Here is a 19,729-nt window from a genome sequence, read left to right on the forward strand (position 1 = left end):
TAAAGTCACCAATCCAACCGGCTTCTCTATCTTCTTAAAAGTAACGTCGGTATTGTGTGTCAGGTAAGCTCTTCGAAAACTGTACTTAAAGAAACTGTAATGAACTTGTGCGTCTGTTCACGTGACTGCGATTTCACAAATGCAGAACCTGAAAATATCAACAGCCTCAGTGGCGGAGGGTTGTTGCACTGGACTATTTTCATCGCTTGTGAAAGGTGCCACTTCCTCAGAAGTTTAAAAGGAGAGAAATTGAAACCAGCAGGAGTTCCAACATTCGCGCGTGCTGTAGTCCTGCAGATGGAGGAAATCTATGCCAATGCTGAATATCCCAAACCTGTCTCCCCGAGACCTCCAGCAATTCAGACAGGTAAGACTGTCCAGGCAGACAGACTGATATCATCATCTGTCATTACTACTGTTGTCTCCTTGACTGTATCCACCGGTCTTCTGTCTGTTCAGGTCCCAGGGGCTCAGAGAGGAGATTTCATGGAGCTGCTGTTCTCTGTCTGGGGCTGCTGAGTGTCTTCCTGCTGGCTGGGCTGATCGGCCTCAGCGTCCACTGTGAGTCTGGTTCAGGAGCGTTATTCTGCTCTGAAAGATGCGCAAGTTTTACCAAAACGTCTTGTTTGCCATCCTGGCTTTTCTGTGATGGTCTTCTTTCTTGACATTTTTTTTTTTCCTTGTTGAATCTGTTTTAAAAGCACCACAGAATAAACTTAAACACTGACAAATATGTTTGCTATGAATGTGAACTTTTCCACACATTCAAGCAGCTAGAGCAGCAGAACTATGCAGACTTGACTTCTGACTAAAGTATTGACGCTTAAGTCAGCATCAGTAGGAGTGCGCGAAGTATTGTCTGTTTAAGAAACTACTTATATGTATCTTGATTTGTTTCAGACCGCGACTCGGCACGTGATTTGTCTGCAGAACTCTCCAGTGTCAAAGCCAACCTGACTGAGCGTCTCCAGGCCACTTATAACAAGCTGTCCTCCGTGTCTGAAGAGAGACACCGGCTGAATGCCAGCCTCACTGCAGCGACTAAAGAGCTGGTCAGGCTCCAGAGTTTGTCCAAACAGAGTGAGTGCTTGCGTGTGCGGGTTCTGCACAGCTGCCTCTAAATACGAAGGTCAGGGTCCACCACAGCGTCGCGTATAGAACACCATGGTTCAGAGAGCAGGCTCAGTTCAGCTCAGCCTTCACTTCCTCATAAGATTGCGATCTACTTAATGATGATACAACTTCTTTATATGCTGATTTCCGAGTTACACTTTTTTTTGTACTGATGTGCGTCATGTGAGTTAGAAATCATACTTTAGTTAGTCATTTGATGTAATAAGTTATTGGACTGATAATAGAGTGTGAGGAGCAGTGGTGGAAAGTAACCAAGTTCTACTTTATACTTCTACTCCACTACATTTCAGAGGCAAATATATACAACATTTACCTGACAGCTTCAGTTTCTAGTTACTTTGCAGATTCAGATTCTTAATGCAAAATATAATCAGCTAATAAATTCTGATGTGTTATTATAGATGAAGCCACCCGGCCAGTATATAAAGTACCAACATTAAGGTGATACATACACATGAATACATCGAGAGTTACAATCCAATGATATAACATTCTGCATAATGTTAATTCTGCAATACTTTTCCTTAAGTACATTTTTAATGCAGGACTTTTATTTGTAACAGAGTATTTCTACACTGTTGTATTGCCTTTGACTTCAGATCTGAGTACGCGTACGTATGCACTTCAGGGGCTCATGCGCTGAAAACACTCCAATCCACAGACCATGCATTGAATCCACAACCTCTCAAATAGAGGGACGAGGGTCTTGTCTGATCTTTAACGTCTTTTTGTTTGACGCGTTCTGCAGAGAAAACCTGTCCTGCAGGATGGAGGATGTTCGGGTGTAGCTGTTATCTCTGCTCCGTCAGGTCTGGTTCTTGGGAAAAAGGCAGACAAGACTGCAGAGAGAGAGGAGCAGATCTGGTGGTCGTGGACAGCTCTGAGGAACAGGTAGTGTGTGCTGCTTTATCAGAATCAGAGGTCTAAATATAGAGGGTGCAGACCTCACTCTCCTGTGGAAAGCAACTAAACACATTCGCTCAAATACTGTACTCACAATTACAATACAGTACAATTTTGAGGTATTTGTATTTTACTTGAGTATTTCCATTTAATGCAAAGCTATTCACATACTCATTTGCGTCATTTACCTGACAGCTTCCGTTTCTAGTTACTTTGCTGATTAGCATATTAATACAAAATTGAATTAACAAGTATCATTAAAAATGTAACAACCCAGCATTATATATATATATATATATGGTATATGAATATATATATATATATATATATAATATATGTAAATTGCATATACAGAATGGTTCAAACTGAAACATAAATACTGGCTTTCTTTTCGTTATCTTCAACAGGAATTCCTCTCTAAATTAATCAAGCAAGACACTTGGCTTGGTTTGAATGACAGGGACAAAGAAGGCACCTGGAAATGGATTGATGAAACTCCGCTGACTGTGTTGTAAGGAGGAACAAAATTACAAATGGCGACAGATTAGTTCCCTGGGAAAAACTACTTGGGGTTTCTGGCCACTTGGGGGAAGTGACAGTTCACTTTCTTGTCAACCTCCTAGGTACTGGTCGGAAAGGCAGCCTGATAATGGTGGTGGAGATCCAAAGTGGGGTGAAGAGGACTGTGCACACTTCACAAGCGGCGTGACGTCCCAACACAACTGGAATGATCTGCGGTGTGACGTCTCTCTGCAATGGATCTGTGAAAAAACGGCGTAGCATTTAATGAGTTGTTGAAATAATGCATTGGCAAATACTTTTACAATGTAAGTTATGATTATACAAAGGGCCTTTAATGGTGTTATTGTGTGTGTGTGTGTGTGTGTGTGTGTGTGTGTGTGTGTGTGTGTGTGTGTGTGTGTGTGACAACTAGAAAGAGAGACAGAAAGAGAGCGTGTACCTTAAGCATGTAAAGTGTTACAAGGCTGCCTTAATGTTACCACAACTTGATATATAAACTATAATGACGTTTGGCCCTGAAATCCAAATAAAATTAGATAATAAAATTGACTTAAGCTGTTTCCTCCAACTGTTTCCTCTGCTTTTTACCAGGACAAGACATTTACACTCACATTCACTGCAATTCAGAGTCACCAATTCTATGTAATTGAAAAGGACTTTAGACCTCCGTACTTGATAATTTAACAAAGCATTAAGTTGCTCTCAAACTGTTCCTGTTTTAAGTGGTGAGTTACACTTCAGTCCAATTCTGACACCAGCGCAAATATGTTGCATATGATCAACTGACTTCATGATATCTCATCGGTTCACTAGTTTTGGTTTAAACTTTATCCGATGAGAAAAATTTAACAAAAGTGTCATTTCAGTTTCTACCCACAGGCCACCGCTCCTGCCCACCAGAGGGCAGTGTCAGCTCTCTCCTCGTGTGGCAAAGTCCACTGTTCACCAGAACGCCAGCAGCATTTGTAGTGCAGCTAGTGCAGGCTGTGCTACTGACTTCCGCTATAACCACATTGAGTTATTTGTGTCATTTGTAAGTTTAAGTTTGTTGGGTATGCTTTAGATTGCCTTATCCTGGATTTTTCTCTGTGTATTATTTCAGCACTATATTTGCAGGATTGTGTGGCCTGAATGTCCACCAGCAAACGCTCACGAAGAAATCAATAAGTCAGGTCTCCTCGTTAAAGTGTCCTGACCAACACACAGGGGAGAATACAGCTGCAGCCCCGCAGACGAGCCCTAGTTAGTGTTATTCCTGAACAGTGGTAGTAACAGGGGCATAAAGTGATCTGCAGCGTCACACCAACACATTGTACTGCTGTGCAGTTTGACCAGTGACGGAATACTCTGTAAAATTGTAAAAATTGTACAAAAGTATAAGAATCAAAATATACTTAAAGTACTCATTGTGCAGAATAATATATATGATATTACTGGATTGCAACTATTGAGCCACTCGTGTGTAAATCACTTCAATGTTTCAGCCTGTAAAGGTCAATCAGTAAAACCTTATTCTATCCTTTTTTGTTATATTTTGTATCATCAATATGAATCTGTCACTATAACTAGCAACTAAAGTTAATGAATAAATATAGAGGAGTAAAAAGTGTAATATTTGCCTCTGAAATGTGTTGGAGTAAAAGTATGAAGTAGCAGAAAATGGAAATCAATTAAGTAAAGTACAAGTACCTCAACGTACTAAATGTTCTTAGTTGTCTGGGTGTGACTCCGATCAGACAGTGGCAATATCAGGAAGAATATACAAAATGATCAGAGATAGCAGTAACAGCAGTGTAAGCCTGCGTGATAACAAGATTGCTGATGTGCCCGTGCCCGTGAGTAGGGTTTCAAAAAGCTTTGTAGTCTTAACCCTGCATCAGACTCAAAGAGGAAAAATAACCAAAAGACATTGTGATTGAGAAAAGAGGAAGTAACACTGGCCGCAGCACCTTTTTTATGCTCTCCACTTCAGAAGTGTTGAAGAAGTGCTCGTTGACCGTTCGTCTGCAAAAGCCACCGAGTGACAGAGAGCGTTTTCACGTTCCTCTGGCGACGTGAGCAGGAGTCTGTCAGAGCTGTTTCTATGACTGCATGAACGGGCAATTCCACGTGATCATTTGACTGACACGAAAATCACTTTGCAGACTAAACGCCGTGCCTTTGGCCACGTAACGCCACAAAAACAGATTCCACATCAGAATAGAACGGTTCCAGAGGTTTTAAAGTTATTACTTCCCACAAATGAATCACTCAATCAGTCAATTTAAAAAAAAAAAAAAAAAAAGAAATCATTACTGTGGGTAATTGTGTATGATTTTTATTGTAGTTAGAAAGTGAAAAGTTTGGCTTTAGTTTTGAGATCATCTACGGGTGCATTTCAAGGTTGCACTTAGGTATTTAGCTGCAGGAGAAAGTGTTTGAATGTACGGTATAGTATAGTAAAGGAAGTTTAGTCTTCAGCACCATCAAACACATACAGTTTGTACTAACATATAATAACTCTCATAATCATAGCTTACAGTGTAAAAACATGATCTTGAAACAAATTATACAGCAGTGTTATGCTATTTTTTCACAGATCCACTGCAGAGAAGCTTCGCACGACAGATCATTCCAGTAGGTGTCCCCCTCAGTCCTCATATGTGCACAGTCCTCTTCACCCCACTCTGGGTCCCCACCGCCATTATCAGGCTGAGGCTCCACCCAGCACCTAGCAGGTCCAGGAACGAGAGAATCATGACAAACGTTTATCTCTGACATGAACACAGACCTTCAACAGCTGACAAATGGCATTTTTCTGAAATAACACTGTATCCAGTATCATCTTAAACACTGGAAGATTCCTCCTCCATCCGCAAAATTTGCACTGTTTTCGGTGAATGTACCATCAGGCCGACACACATGGACCGATAAAATGAGAGACCGTCCTGAATGACATCATCAGCAAGTGTGCCCCAAAACGTCACATGACCTCTAGCAGTCAGGTGACGTCTTTATAGAGCAACCAGGTCTGTGACAGTGGTGGGAATTACAGCTCGGTTCCTTTCTGAGAACCGTTCAAAAGAACGTCACCAGGTTCATCTGTGATATCATTTCATTTTGTACGCGTGGACGATGTTTAGCAGCACTCAATTGCTGGTATTTCCAGACCTAATGTCATGTACGTTACACAAGGTGACGCCATATCCCTCTGCTTCGTCAGTGGATTTACCCTCTGTATGTAAATGTGAATGTGAATGCAATTCATGCAACGCTGTGACTGGCTGCCTCACGTCAGAGTCAGTGGAGTTCCGTCGATCCATTTCCAGGTCCCCTCCTCATCTCTGTCATTCAAACCCATCCAAGCATCCTTCTTGGTTAACCCAAAGAGAAACGTCTGTCCAACATAAAGAAACACGCATTGTAATGTATGCCCCTGTACAAGTGTTCATCCGAACTTCTCTATGAAAAAGAAAAGAGAATTAAAACGTGATAATTGTGGAACCCAATCATTATGACTTAATATTACCTGGAAGAAGAAAAAAAGACTTTCAGTAAATACTGAACACGATCATGGATGCTTTTTTTATGTTGTCCACACATTAAATACACACAAAGTATACAATGGCTTTTAGGAGTTGCATTAAAACATGCAAGAAGGTTAATGGAAACTCTGGTCTTAGAAAACCGGGTTAAAAAGGTTCATTTCCTTCCCAAATGATGAGACCATAAACACCAAAATCATTTGTTTCTGTGGCAACAAAGTTATCATGTAGCTCACAGACACTCACCCTGTACTTATGCATGTATTCATATGTATTCATTTATCCATCCATCTGTCAAATCAATGCACGTAAAGCATTTAGAGGGCTACATAATGATATAATAACACAGACACGCTGTACCTGCTCCTCAGGGCTGTTGATCACCACCAGATCTGCTCCTCGGTCTCTGCAGTCCTCTCGGCCTTTATCCCAGGAGCCAGACTCATCGGAGAGGAGATAACAGGCGCGACTGAACCTCCTCCATCCTGCAGGACAGCTCGTCTCTGTAGGACACATCGAACAAGAGACATTGCAGGTCGGCAAGACTCACGTCAGAGTACTTGTGAAGTCAGTTCTGTAGATGTCAACTTTTTCCAATGGATGACCCTTTAAATGCCCTCTTAAATTTAGATCTGACGTGTAAGCTGTCTCATTTTGCACTGAAACTGGCTACTAAATCGTACAGTAGATGCTAAAAAAAAACAACAACATGTTATCACAAAGCAGGGCGACTCAATCATTGCATTTCTGAGTAAGAAATGTTGAAAGATACACAAGAAGTAAATCTAAATACCGCATGTGAGCACAACGTGTTTGGACAAATTCTGGAGTCTGTGCAACTCTTCAGCCATCCCAGTGATTCTGGCGTTCAGCAGGTCTCTCTCTCCAGTCAGGGAGGAACACTCATGGTCTGAAATAATCAAGGGACATTTCTCTGAAACACAAGATACCATCTGCATTCATGTCAGACAGAAGCAGTTATTGTATTTCCTTATTGTGCCACACGATTATGAAACACGATCATACGTAACCAACGTATGCCAGACTTTAGTAAGTGGTGTCTTGAAAATGATGCTCCTGTTTAATAAAAAAAAACAAGCCCTTTGGGTTTGATTTCTTCTCTGTGTACATCACAAAATATTGAAAACAAAACTGCTTTAAAGGAACAAAGTGTAAATGGGAAAAATCGAGGCGAGAAATAAATCAAACAAGAAAAAAATTCTGGACGAAAAAAGAGAAAAGAAAGTGACGCACACACGTGTAGAAAAGACATGTACATCTTCAGAGCAGAGAGCGAGGGAAAGATGCTCCTGTCATCACGAGTTCAGCCTGACTTTAACTCCCCGAACGTGAACCAGACTCACAGTGGACGCCGAAGCCGATGAGCCGAGCCAGCAGGAAAACGCTCAGCAGCCCCAGACAGAGAACAGCAGCTGCATGAAGCCTCCTCTCTGAGCTCCTGGGGCCTGAACACACAGAAAGGACCTGTGAATACAGTCAAGCAGACAACAGAGCTCGGTCTGTCAGCCTCTCTGTCCGACACCTCACTCTTACCTGTCCGATTTTGTGATGCCTGTGAGTCGACAGATTTCTCGTGTTCAACATTTACATGGATTTCCTCCATCGCTCAGAAGAAAGCCAAACACTCTGTGGAGCGTCGGCTCGGGCAGCACAGGTTCCTCTACATGAAAATGAGGAAACTCTTGTTGGGTTTTTTTTTACTTTAGTTTATTAGGAAGTCACACCTCCAAGATGGTAAATATCATTTGCGTGATAAGCAACTGTCATCTTGCTTGAAACGAGAAGGTAGGTTTGCTTAAAACGTGATATAAAAATATTATATATAATAATTTTCAAGAATGGACACATGGCAACAGGAGTATGATAAGTCCATATAAGCTAAGGCCACTAAAAGCCTTGGCTGTGGTTAAGTTAAGTTACAGATTGTGGCCACGGTCACTAAACTCAACGGGGAACTAGAAAAGGAAGTGATTCATTTCCACAATCTGTCAGCGCTGAAAAGCTTTTTCTCAGTGGCTTTGGCACAATCGTCGCAAGACATTTCAGATATCATGTCTCAAACACATTTACACCACAGGGGTTTAAACTGCATGTGCAGATGAAGAAAGTCGTCCACTGTGTGACACATGGACAGAGAGAGAACAGGAGGACAAAGTCTGCATGCTGAAACGTGCAGGTGATGGTTGCAACATACTGAGAGATTTTATTGCACTGAATGGGCAAATATTAGATGCAAAATGCTTTCAGGGTCGTTTGAACGCCCAATAAAGTGTTTGGGCGGATTTACATTTTTTATTTTTTTGCATTGATTTGACAGATGGATGGATAAATAAATACATATAAATACATGCATAAGTACAGGGTGAGTGTCTGTGAGCTACATGATAACTTTGTTGCCACAGAAACAAATGATTTTGGTGTTTATGGTCTCATCATTTGGGAAGGAAATGAACCTTTTTAACCTGGTTTTCTAAGACCAGAGTTTCCATTAACCTTCCTGCATGTTTTAATGCAACTCCTAAAAGCCATTGTATACTTTGTGTGTATTTAATGTGTGGACAACATAAAAAAATCATCCATGATCGTGTTCAGTATTTACTGAAAGTCTTTTTTTCTTCTTCCAGGTAATATTAAGTCATAATGATTGGGTTCCACAATTATCACGTTTTAATTCTCTTTTCTTTTTCATAGAGAAGTTCAGATGAACACTTGTACAGGGGCATACATTACAATGCGTGTTTCTTTATGTTGGACAGACGTTTCTCTTTGGGTTAACCAAGAAGGACGCTTGGATGGGTTTGAATGACAGAGATGAGGAGGGGACCTGGAAATGGATCGACGGAACTCCACTGACTCTGACGTGAGGCTTCACTTTGGTTGACTATAGACATTAACATTATACCCCTGCATCATTTCATATAACTAGAATTTATTTGTTTGAAATTGAATTTCAGGCAGACATATACCTCAAGCTCCAGTGAACTGACAATCCATTTTTGCTGCAGATTGACGCCCCAGTCATCAGCCTAGAGACCATTATGCTCCACTGAGGAACTGTGTTTGTGTTTATTATTTACAGATTCATGATTCATGACCCTTGTTCATTAACTTGGTAGGAACTGGGAGACGAAGCAGCCTGATAATGCTGGTGGAGATCCACAGTGGGGCGAGGAGGACTGTGCGCATATCAGACCGGACACCACTGAGTGGAACGACCGGTCGTGTGAAACGCTTCTGCAATGGATCTGTGAGAAAGGAGCTTAACATCGGTGCATGTTTGATAATGGTTACACAATGTAAGCTATGACCTTGCAAGCTCTTTGGTAATGAGCGTTCTTGTATGTAGACATGAATAAATGCATCTTATGTTACTTTGAAAACCTTTTCTCATGTTGAAGTGAAACATTATTTCAAAATACAATAAAACCGAAATCGAACTTTTGTGCTTGTGTAAGTACCTTTTTTTGTATTTCTATAGTAAACAAATATGTTATATGAGAAAGTATTACTGTACTGCAATAAGGCTGCAATATAAGATTACTCCTTTATTTCCAACTGATTCGGGCGTCAGCTTTTTACCTGGGACCAGTGTTCATCAGTTTTGCATCATTACAAGATGATTTGATCTGAAATGTTAAAACTAGTTAACAGATTGATTTAAACTAGTTAACAGATGAGACAGTTACTTCCCATATAAAAGCACTGCGCTGGAGTCAGACATGCTATCACGAGCAGAATAAGAAGTGTCTCTTCTTTCATCTGTCATCATTCATTCTGCAGGAAAACCTCTCCTACAGGGAGGTCAGAGGTCATCTCCAGAGCAGCAGCTGGAGGGGAGTTTCGTGTTTTGCTTGAGTGTATGCGCTTGGTGACACTCAGACCTGAACCCTGGTGCATTGGTCAAAAGATCAGAGTGTAGAGGGGCATTCAACACACAGCAAGTGCAAGAAAACAGTGCTTACTGTACAACAAAAATCTTCTAATATTCCTGCATCTTCAGCCAGACAAAACACTCAAAACCTCACCACACAAACAAATGCCTGCAGGATGTTTATATGTGCCAACAAGGAGGAGAGGGTCTTTGTTGTGCCACAAACCCTCTTGGGGGGGGGGGGGGGGGGGGGGGGGGGTGTACTTAGGAAAATGTACTTAAAGTATTAAAAGTAAAAGTACTCATTACAGTAAAATGTCCCCTGTAACTGTTCACCTATGTAACACCTCTGACACGTGTGACTTCCTCAGAAGTTAAAGCGTTGAGAAATTGAAACCAGCAAGATTTTCATCATTGACATGTGCCGAGGAGCTCACCCTTTAGGAAATAGTTGACCACCTCATGAGTGATGGAGGAAATCTATGCCAATGTTAAACATCCCAAACCATCACCAAATCAGGCAGGTAAGAACGTTCAGTCAGACGGAGAGGCTGACGGACTGAGCTGTGATCGTCATCTGATTCCTGTTGTCTCCTTGACTGTATCCACGGGTCTTCTGTCTGTTCAGGCCCCAGGAGCTCAGAGAGGAGATTTCATGGAGCTGCTCTTCTCTGTCTGGGGCTGCTGAGTGTTTTCCTGCTGGCTGGGCTGATCGGCCTCGGTGTCCACTGTGAGTTCAAATCACATTCAGGAATCAGACTAATGATTTCAGTAGCATTATTCTGCTCATGTCTTTTTGTTTTTCACTCACGTCTTGCTGTCCTGCCTTTATGCCCTTATTGTCATGTATTCTTAATTGGTTCTGGTCGTCTTTTCTGGCTTTTCCTCATTGTTTGTTTTGTTTGAAACTCGAAGCAGCTTTTTAATTTCATTTATTTAAGTTCAAGATAACATTTTAATATTTTGTGAATATAAAATGTAACCAGGAAGGTAAATATGCATATTCAAGCAGCTAAAGCAGCAAAGCTGAGCTTTGAATAAACACGAGCATCAAGCAAGCTTTCCTTTTAGTGCCATATTCCAACCGTGTTGGTTTTCTGGTGCCGGTTGTCAACATTGATTTAATATCAACATATTTGCTGGAGCTCTGTTCATTGGAGAGAATTCAGAAACATTTTGACTTGTGTAAATACAGTGACTGTTTGTGTATGATGTGGATGCAAAAGGTATTTTGTGTTACGGAAACATGACTCTTTGTTGTACTTCTTGGCACAAGGCAATAAATTATATCCATCTACATGTACAGTGCTTAACAAATTTACTAGACCACCACCCAGTGTAAGGTGTTTGCCACCGCTGCCCTAAATGAACAGTATTGCTGATTACCAAAATATTTTTTTATGTTTCTGTAATGGTTAATCCACCAGTATGTGCAAGCTCTTTAATCAAAATGATATATCTTTAATGCTAAAATATAATTATTGTTGTTATCCATGAATTCTCAAATTTACTGTTTTACAAAAAAGCATGTAAAGCACATTATTATGTTGCCAAATTACAGTTATTTACTTGCATTCCTGAACAGAAACATTTGTTTTGTGGTTACAAGAATGCAAGCTGTTATCAGGGCCAAAGGAGGTCATACAAAATATTAAGATTCTTGGTTAATATATGTGAATAAGGACTATTCAGTTGTTCCAGTTTGTTATTTGCCTAATAAATAACAATACATTTTTTAGTTTGAAGCAAGTTTTTGACAGATTTCTAAAATATTTGTGTTTTCTCATTTTTATGACAGGTGGTCTAATAAATGTGTTAAGCACTGTATATACATCACCTCTGCATTAAAAGAGTGGCATTACTTTAAGGACATGGTGTACTACATATACTGTATAATGAGGAAGTAACATACAAAAGAAGAAGGTCCAGTTCACTAATAATAACATGATTGTTATTGTTATTATTAATAAAACAAACAGTAGGAGATTCACAGTAGTGTAGCAGTAAATCCAAACAGGCTCTTCAGTCATTTTGAAATTAATCAAAAACAAAATGCATGCACCTCACAGGATGCTGCTTCTCTGCGTCTCTTGGTTTATTTTAGACTACGAGTCTGTTCGGCGTTCAGCTGCAGAACTCTCCGCCCTCAAAGCCAACCTGACTGAGCGTCTCCAGGCCAGCGATAACGAGTTTCCTCCCCTGACCGTCGAGAGGGACCTGCTGAATGCCAGCCTCGTTGAAATCACTAAAGAGTTGGACAGGCTGAGTAAGCGTGGGCACTGCACACACACATCCTCATCTGCAGGAGCAACATGGGGAAAATACAAATAGATGATGCGTCAAGGTGTAATCTCAGTTCTGCAACATGTATCTACAATTAACAGGCGTGTTGTCAAATATGTGGATCATGATAGACCCTATTCGCAGGGGTGGTCACAGCTGGGAAAGCAGAGGTATGATTAATAACACATCGGTGCATTTTCTGCTGTTACCACCAGGTTAACACGGTGAAACTAAAACAAGAAAGGCCTTAGTCTTATTTGCATCTAACAGCCAGAGTATGGCTTTGTTCCAGTCTTTCGTCTCACTGAGTCTTTATATTTCTGTTCTGTCCCAATGCGACACATTTTTCTAACTTATCTCGAATACTAAGTTGAGTGCTGACATCCTGTCCCATCGTGGTCTGGTTGCGGGGGTTGTTAATCATGGGCGTGGACTTTAAAACAGCAAGTATGCACATGAACTTTGTCAACACTTGTGAAACCTTGCAGTCATGACTCAAATGTGACTTGACACCCTCTCCCGTGGTGGTAGTTTCATACCTTCATTTGCCTTCAACAACCTTGACCATCACCCTCCTCACCATGTGCGAGACAGAAAGTAAGTGAGAGAGCAACAGCTGGGAGAGAGAGAGAGACTCACTGATGTTTTCTAACTGTCTTTGCTGTGCTCACACCGCCATTGAGCCACGATGCAGCCACGATGCATAATAAATAGATATGTGCATGTTTAAACTGGGAACCACCTTTATGCTGGATATGTATGCACGTTTCTAACCTCCACACTGTGTCTTTGGCACTAAGTCTGATCTGAAGTTTCATTGTTTCTTACAGAAAGAACTTGTCCTGCGGGATGGAGGATGTTCAGTCGTGCCTGTTACCTCCTCTCAAGTGAGTCTGGCTCCTGGGAAAAGGGCAGAGAGGACTGCAGAGACAGAGGAGCAAATCTGGTGGTCATAGAGAGTACTGAAGAGCAGGTACAGTGTTTGTGTCACATTTATACGCGAATGAGTGCAGAAAGCTTCCCAAATGTTTCATGTAGACACATTTGTTCCAGATTCCATAGCCTATGCTAGTGCCTCCGTGATGCTGTACTTGCTTTCCAGGTGTTTGGTAACAAACCAAATGAAAACTTGACCTGTGGGTGGCACTAGATGAAAAGTCAAGAGATCAAAGTTATTACAAATCACCCACTATCTAGTGGTAGAGGGAAAAGTCAACCTCATGGCGACTACAGGAAAGGTCAGAGGATCACCAAAGTCAAGAGGATACATCCTCCACCATGGATATCTGTACAAATCTTGTGCCAATCTATGTGGTAGATGTAGAGATATAAATAGGTAAACGCTTTTACCTCCTGGTGGCGCTGGAGAAAAAGTCAGTGAACCATTAGAATCATTAGAATACATCAACTGAGAACCATGAAGGTCTGAACCAAATTTTGTGCTAATCCATCAAGCAGATGTTGAGATATATGACAGCATGCTGGTGGCACTAGAGGAAAAGGATCATCACCAAAGAAGGACCTTGAATATCTGGAAATCTATTTAATAGATATTTACCAATCAGAACCACAAATGTCAGAAAAAAAAAGTCAGGAATTCACCACAAGTCAGCAGGATCCATCCACTGGGCACCATGAATGTCTGTACAAAATCCCAAAGCAATCCATCCAATAGTTGTCAAGATATTTCAGACCAAAGTGGTGGGCTGACCAACATAGACACGAGACCGACTCTGGCAAAGCAGGACCTTGACAAAAAGGGTCGATTACACCTTATAATGAAACACAAAACAGAATAACCAGCAGTGTTTTACCATAACAAATCACTGTATTTTAATGAATTAATAAAGTTCAATTCATGCCGTTTACGTTTAACATCTTGAACACAATATATTTACATATAATATTATTCAAACTAAAATATAAATACTGTGACTTTCTGATATCTTCTATTGAACAGAAGTTCCTCTCTAACTTCACCACGGGAGGAACTCAGGCTTGGATTGGTTTGACTGACAGAGACAAGGAGGGGACCTGGATATGGATCAACAGAGCTCCACTGTCACTACAGTAAGCAGAAAATACAAATAGTGGTGTGTGTGTGTGTCTGTGAATCAAATGTATTTGTTTTAGGTCTGCCTCTGTAATCACTGGAACTACCAACAAATATTTCTACATGTAATCAGTATAATCACAACAGTTGGATTGGACAGTGGACCACATTTTCGCTCCCAATATACAGTTTGTATAACGCAATCAAACAACTCTACAACTTTGGTGAAATATATTTTACCCAGTGATACCACCAGGTGGTGCTATGGTTCTTTCAATCGGGCTTGCATCTGCCATCTCCAGCCAGGAGGCAGTGATCTTGATAAATTCAGATATTTCACATGTGGATATTTTAAATGTTAGCACAGCTTTAGAGATGTCATTGAACAGAATGGCATCACCCAAAATAGAAAATGATTGTATAAACAGGAATTGCTTCCTGACCATACTCACTGACTCACAAATGCACAGCAGTTTCAAGACATCCCAGTAGATCGCACTTAAAGTGTTGCCACCTTAGCAGGAGTGTCACTAGTTTGGTAGCTTTTAAGCCTTTAAAAACACCCTGTAGACCTGAGGGGTGTGGGGTCATCACTGCATTAAAATACACCAGTACACATCCCAGCAGCACACTGGCCCACATTATCTTGAATCACATGAATAATAGACTGTGTTCATGTAAAACATTAACGATGTCATTATTGTCTCGTTTGTAGACCTGTTAAGTACTGGAGGAAGGATCAGCCTGATAATGGTGATGGATATAAAACGCTCGGGGAAGAGGACTGTGCCCACATCATAACTGGAGGGGACGAAAAGAACTGGAACGATTTGTCTTGTGATACCACTCTGAGATGGATCTGTGAGAAACTGGTTTAGCATTGGTGCATAATTAGTTCTGAGATGAAAAGTTTGTGAACTAGAGAAAGGGAGAGACATCGGGAATGTCCTTTACCTTCAAATCATGGCTCAGTTGATAATAGGAAAAATCAATTATAATTATAATTACATCATCAAACCCCCTAAAGATGGCGTCTTTCTTCTTCAGGAAACTGTCCAGGATTAATAAAGCTTGATGAACGTTCCTGTGTTCATGTCTCATCTCTTGGGAATCCTCTCGTGTTCCATCAAGTAGAAATTTGAGGCTGAAATTTTCTTCCATGCTTCCGAAACTGCGTTGTTGACATTGTCGTTGGCATCACATCCAAATTGCTGCTCATGATCCTCAATGGCTCGAAGGAAGGGCTTACAGATTGCTTTTGCTCTGTCTGTTGCTATTTTTGTTAGCTCGCCTCTCAAATGGCTACTCACTTGCTCTTCCAGAAGATCTTCATAAACCACTTTGTAGTAAGGAGGGCAACACAGCTCCCATTTGGACCAGCCGCCCTTTTTCCACGTCTGCCTTCTGATACAATAGGCTCCTATGCTTTCACCAATGCTCCAAACAACGAAAAGGAAACAGACTACGCCAAAGCCGATGTCCTGGAAAAGAAAAAGAAGGTCAACTTTATAAGGGATTTATTTAATAGTTCAGGGAAAACAACATGAGACAACATGTTTTGACAACTGCTTGTTGTAATCATCATTTATTTGTTCATTATTTCTCTACAAGGAAATACACAATTTCCACCCCAAATCAGGCTTCTGTTCTGTCTCTCTAAGCTTAGATTACTTTCCAAGTGTTTTAGTTGGCTAACCTTTACTATACTGTTGGACATTTGGAAAATGTGCTTTCTTGCTGAGAATTAGCCAAGAAGATTGATACCACTCTCATGTTTGCATGGCAAATACAAAGCTAGAGCCAGCCGCCGGTTAGCTTAGCTTAGCAGAAAGACTGTAAAAAGGGAAAAGAGTTAGCCTGTCCAAGCGAAAGAGCCGGGTTTCCCGTTCTCTACGGCTGCCTGTTGCTGCCAACATGACAAGAAAAAGTCCGTCAACTCAGTTTCCCCTTGTAAACATTGCTGCATTGTGACTGGCGCTCAGAAGTACGTGACATCGCCTTTTTCCAACTAAGCACCGCTGACTTCAAACCACTGAAAACAAAAAAAGTAGAAAGATAGAACTTTGGCAGATAATAGTGAGTTCATGTAGAACCACATCGCTCATAGAGGCTTGTCGTCAATTTCTTCTTCATTCCCCAGATGTAGACGATGATTCGATGATGGAAGGAAACTCCGCTGATACTGACTTTTCACATAATATTCTTTATTTGCATCAAAGATCAGGATCAACCGGCATGCGCATCTTAGCCTGTACAGCACCCGTAGCCGAATCAGTACTGCTGCCCTGAACACTGTTCAAGCTCGTCTTTTATACCTTTAGACATACATGGGGTTCTACTACAACACACAAGTCTGTAAACTTCTGTTTCCTATCTAGGAGTCAGGAAAAGAGACCTCTCAGAATGACCTTTCACATACCAAAGAAGACCACTAAACAACAATACATCTTATCTTTATGGGACCCCAACGTCTGCTAGTTATTTACCTGGAACATTGCATACATGGCAACTTTGTACTGCATATCATTTTCTGAAAAGACTACTTTTATGATTAGTATCAAATAATACACATCAGGATGGTTAAGAAATTAGGTTTAGCTTCTTCTGGTCCTGAGATTTGGCCCTGGGGTGCTCTGAATTGGCAGGTTTATGAAACTTTTCTTTAATGTTTAATGATTTTAATGTTACTACTACTAGTTATTGAATCAGTAAGTAAGAGTCTTCTTAGAAATGATGCTACAGAAAGATACAAAATAATCAACAACATAACCTTAAAGTTGTTTAAAAGCCAGCAAGTGCATTGGATCAAGTCCTTGCATGGGTATTATATATCGTGTAAACATAATATATGACAAACTTTACTGTGAGTTTGGAAAAATACATTTGTATAAAGATAAAAAACAATTTCCTTTCTAAAATTGTTTTGGTTTAATTTAGCACATTTGATTGCTGTGTGTTGTTACTTACAAGTGACTCAGTCTTATAATCAGCTTGAATGCGGTACTCATCGAAGGTCAGATTGTTTTTGCAAGGAATTCCAGTCTGGGAGATGTTGAGGTTTGTCATCAGGCAAAGGTACCAGTCTCCGTCAAACAGAACAGTGGCCACCCATACAAAACTCAGAGTGAGATAGTTGATCAGGAACTTAAAAACACTGCTGCAGAAGTTGTTGGGACAAAGCCTTTGCCAGCTGGAAAAAATCCTCCTCTGGTGGAAAGGCTCAGTGATCCTGACAGCCCAGGTGAGGATCACAGGAGGGACGACCAAGTACAGTACACCATTTAGACGTATACCTGGTCTGCACGAGCATTTAAAGTCCATGTCAAATATGTACTGCAGAATGTAGAAGACGGCTATGAGCATTAACGTACTCACAGCATGTGTTATTACTTTGACAAGTCTTTGAGAAAAATCATGGCCAAGGTGAGGCATGCTGGCTGACAAATAACAGGTTAAGATATTCTGTTGCAAGGCTGCTCCAGCTGAGTTATCTTCTTGCTCTGACTCTCAGAAGATCTTGTTCCCACAGATGTATGCGATGCTCTCTCTTCCACCTGATGAGCGGAAACCACATGAACAAAGAAAATGCTCTGCAGCGTATATTATATAGTAGCTTACATGAGTAGACTGACAGTGATCAACCACAATGTGCCAACCTTCAGCACTTTCACAATGATGGCACTGTATGCTTTCACTTCTCAAATAACTGAAGAGGATTTTCCCAGACTAAACAGAGATCCTCATTGTGACTATCGATCGTTTTCACGATTAATTTTCCAGCTGGGGATCAAAATGATGGTATCTATAATGTATATACTGAAGGAATAATTCAACGTTTTCAAATTGGCAAATGCAAATCAGGAACCTCTCGGTTGATTTTCGATTTGCAAAATGCTTCTGGGTGCTACAACCAATCAGAGCAATAAAAAAAAGTGTGTAGTAGCAGTAGTCGGCTAGGCTAGGTAGCTAGTTCCAACATCCAATTCATGTGGCTTCTAGTTCAACATAATACACAGACGTTTGGCATGACATGATCAAGAAGCCAATAGTCACCATTTGTACGTAACGTGAACTACCGTCCAGTTCATGTAATACTGACACAATAGTGGTGTTCCACATCAGCGACAGCCATCTTGATTGTTCACGACACTTAAACCCGCCCCATATTAGACAAACGGTTGACAAACGGACCTGAATCGGGCCCAGTGGAACACAGGCTAACACTATCACACACTATTTCCCTCTGCTTACGGTCTTTATGTTATGCTAAGCTAACCGCCTCCTGGCTCCAGCTCAGTACTTCATGCACAGACATAAGAGTGGTATCAACTTTGTCATCTAACCCGCGAAAGGAAAGCACGTAGGTGTATTTCCTAAAATATCCCTTTAAACATCAGTGTTGCCATTTATGTATTGAGTTAGCTTAAAGCTCGTTTTCATCTGCAGGTCAAAGTTAAAACACACAATGATGGAACAAAACTAAAGAAGGAAAAGACCCATAACCCAAAATTATACACAACTGTACATGAGCAGCGAAGTGTTGAAATGAAACAACACGTATCATCGTAGCATTTTTTTAATGACTTCTAAAAAGAAAAAACTAGTTATAGTTGTTCTCTTGTGGTTCTTCTTAAATATCTATCTGACTTTTTTAGTAATATGTTTCTTATCTGTATGGTTGTTACTCTTCTTTTGCTGTTCAATTAAACACTCAATCAACAATCCAAAACTGGCAGTTTACTCTGGACAATGTGTGATGCAGAGTTGCAGTGCACCTTCCAGTATCATAACTGACTTTTGTGTTTTGTTTGAGCTTTTTAATATATAATGACTTGAAAAAGTGGACTGTATTCAAAATTAAGTGAAAAGGTTTGTTTTGTAATACCGCATTCATCTATTTTAAAAAGAAATCTGGAATTCTTGATTCATTCTGTCACACATGTGACTGAGAATGATTCTCATTCAGCAAGAATAGGTGTCGCTGCGCTACAAAGCAAATAGCACAAACAATGTACTTTTAAACGTTTAAAAGTTTATAAAGATGCGACGCCATGAGCCCTGCTAAATGTCGCAATCCACTTCTGTTTTCACAGTGCCTTTCCTGGCAGCGAGCTTTTCCTCATGTGCCCTTGTTGTTTCACGTGCTGGTATTGTGGGACTTCAGCGTGCTTGATTGTACATTATAACATCCGTCACATGCAGACTTTGAGGTTGGCAGTATTTGTTTTGTGGTCATGAAAGGTTTCTGTCACTTCTCTGTACTTTCCCATGAGAATGGTATCTGTCTCATTTCCCTCCTGGTACATCATCGGTGTATTTGCAGTCAAACTATATTGTACTCGACCCTGGAGTTTAACATAGTTTGAAATCATTTATTTCAGGCAAAAGCTCTCTGAACTAGCTGATCTTTTTTGTTTT

At 40.7% G+C, this 19,729-nt stretch overlaps 3 protein-coding genes across 3 annotated transcripts; 2 read left to right on the plus strand and 1 right to left on the minus strand.

The window, feature by feature from the left end:
- The first annotated feature begins 297 nt into the window (after positions 1-297).
- LOC139292891 (CD209 antigen-like protein E) lies at positions 298-3,109 on the plus strand. The gene is made up of 6 exons (XM_070915291.1): positions 298-367; positions 460-561; positions 901-1,065; positions 1,883-2,025; positions 2,445-2,545; positions 2,637-3,109. Exons 1-6 carry the CDS (start codon positions 298-300, stop codon positions 2,815-2,817), a joined length of 762 nt encoding a protein of 253 aa, XP_070771392.1. The 3' UTR covers positions 2,818-3,109.
- Positions 3,110-4,860: 1,751 nt separating this feature from the next.
- On the minus strand, positions 4,861-7,707 carry LOC139292612 (CD209 antigen-like protein C). Its single transcript, XM_070914973.1, has 6 exons — positions 7,638-7,707; positions 7,448-7,549; positions 6,877-6,993; positions 6,444-6,586; positions 5,832-5,935; positions 4,861-5,269 (listed from the first exon to the last, which is right to left on the minus strand). The coding sequence occupies exons 1-6, from the start codon at positions 7,705-7,707 to the stop codon at positions 5,119-5,121; spliced, it is 687 nt and encodes a 228-aa protein (XP_070771074.1). The 3' UTR covers positions 4,861-5,118.
- A 2,737-nt stretch (positions 7,708-10,444) lies between these two features.
- LOC139292871 (CD209 antigen-like protein E) lies at positions 10,445-15,365 on the plus strand. The gene is made up of 6 exons (XM_070915270.1): positions 10,445-10,499; positions 10,604-10,705; positions 12,104-12,247; positions 13,089-13,231; positions 14,219-14,328; positions 15,027-15,365. Exons 1-6 carry the CDS (start codon positions 10,445-10,447, stop codon positions 15,187-15,189), a joined length of 717 nt encoding a protein of 238 aa, XP_070771371.1. The 3' UTR covers positions 15,190-15,365.
- Positions 15,366-19,729: the final 4,364 nt, after the last annotated feature.

Source organism: Enoplosus armatus, chromosome 11 (assembly GCF_043641665.1).
Source record: "Enoplosus armatus isolate fEnoArm2 chromosome 11, fEnoArm2.hap1, whole genome shotgun sequence".
Taxonomy (NCBI): Eukaryota; Metazoa; Chordata; class Actinopteri; order Centrarchiformes; family Enoplosidae; genus Enoplosus; species Enoplosus armatus.

Excerpts from the sequence above, each read along its gene's own strand:
- LOC139292612 (XM_070914973.1), bottom strand. The coding sequence starts at position 7,707 with ATGGAGGAAATCCATGTAAATGTTGAACACGAGAAATCTGTCGACTCA. Across the intron at positions 7,550-7,637 it reads GGCATCACAAAATCGGACAG|GCCCCAGGAGCTCAGAGAGG; the intron begins GTAAGAGTGAGG and ends CTGTGTGTTCAG. Across the intron at positions 6,587-6,876 it reads ACACGTTGTGCTCACATGCG|AGACGAGCTGTCCTGCAGGA; the intron begins GTATTTAGATTT and ends TGTGTCCTACAG.
- LOC139292871 (XM_070915270.1), top strand. The coding sequence starts at position 10,445 with ATGGAGGAAATCTATGCCAATGTTAAACATCCCAAACCATCACCAAAT. Across the intron at positions 10,706-12,103 it reads GATCGGCCTCGGTGTCCACT|CTGCAGAACTCTCCGCCCTC; the intron begins GTGAGTTCAAAT and ends TTCGGCGTTCAG. Across the intron at positions 13,232-14,218 it reads TAGAGAGTACTGAAGAGCAG|AAGTTCCTCTCTAACTTCAC; the intron begins GTACAGTGTTTG and ends TCTATTGAACAG.
- LOC139292891 (XM_070915291.1), top strand. The coding sequence starts at position 298 with ATGGAGGAAATCTATGCCAATGCTGAATATCCCAAACCTGTCTCCCCG. Across the intron at positions 562-900 it reads GATCGGCCTCAGCGTCCACT|ACCGCGACTCGGCACGTGAT; the intron begins GTGAGTCTGGTT and ends GATTTGTTTCAG. Across the intron at positions 2,026-2,444 it reads TGGACAGCTCTGAGGAACAG|GAATTCCTCTCTAAATTAAT; the intron begins GTAGTGTGTGCT and ends TATCTTCAACAG.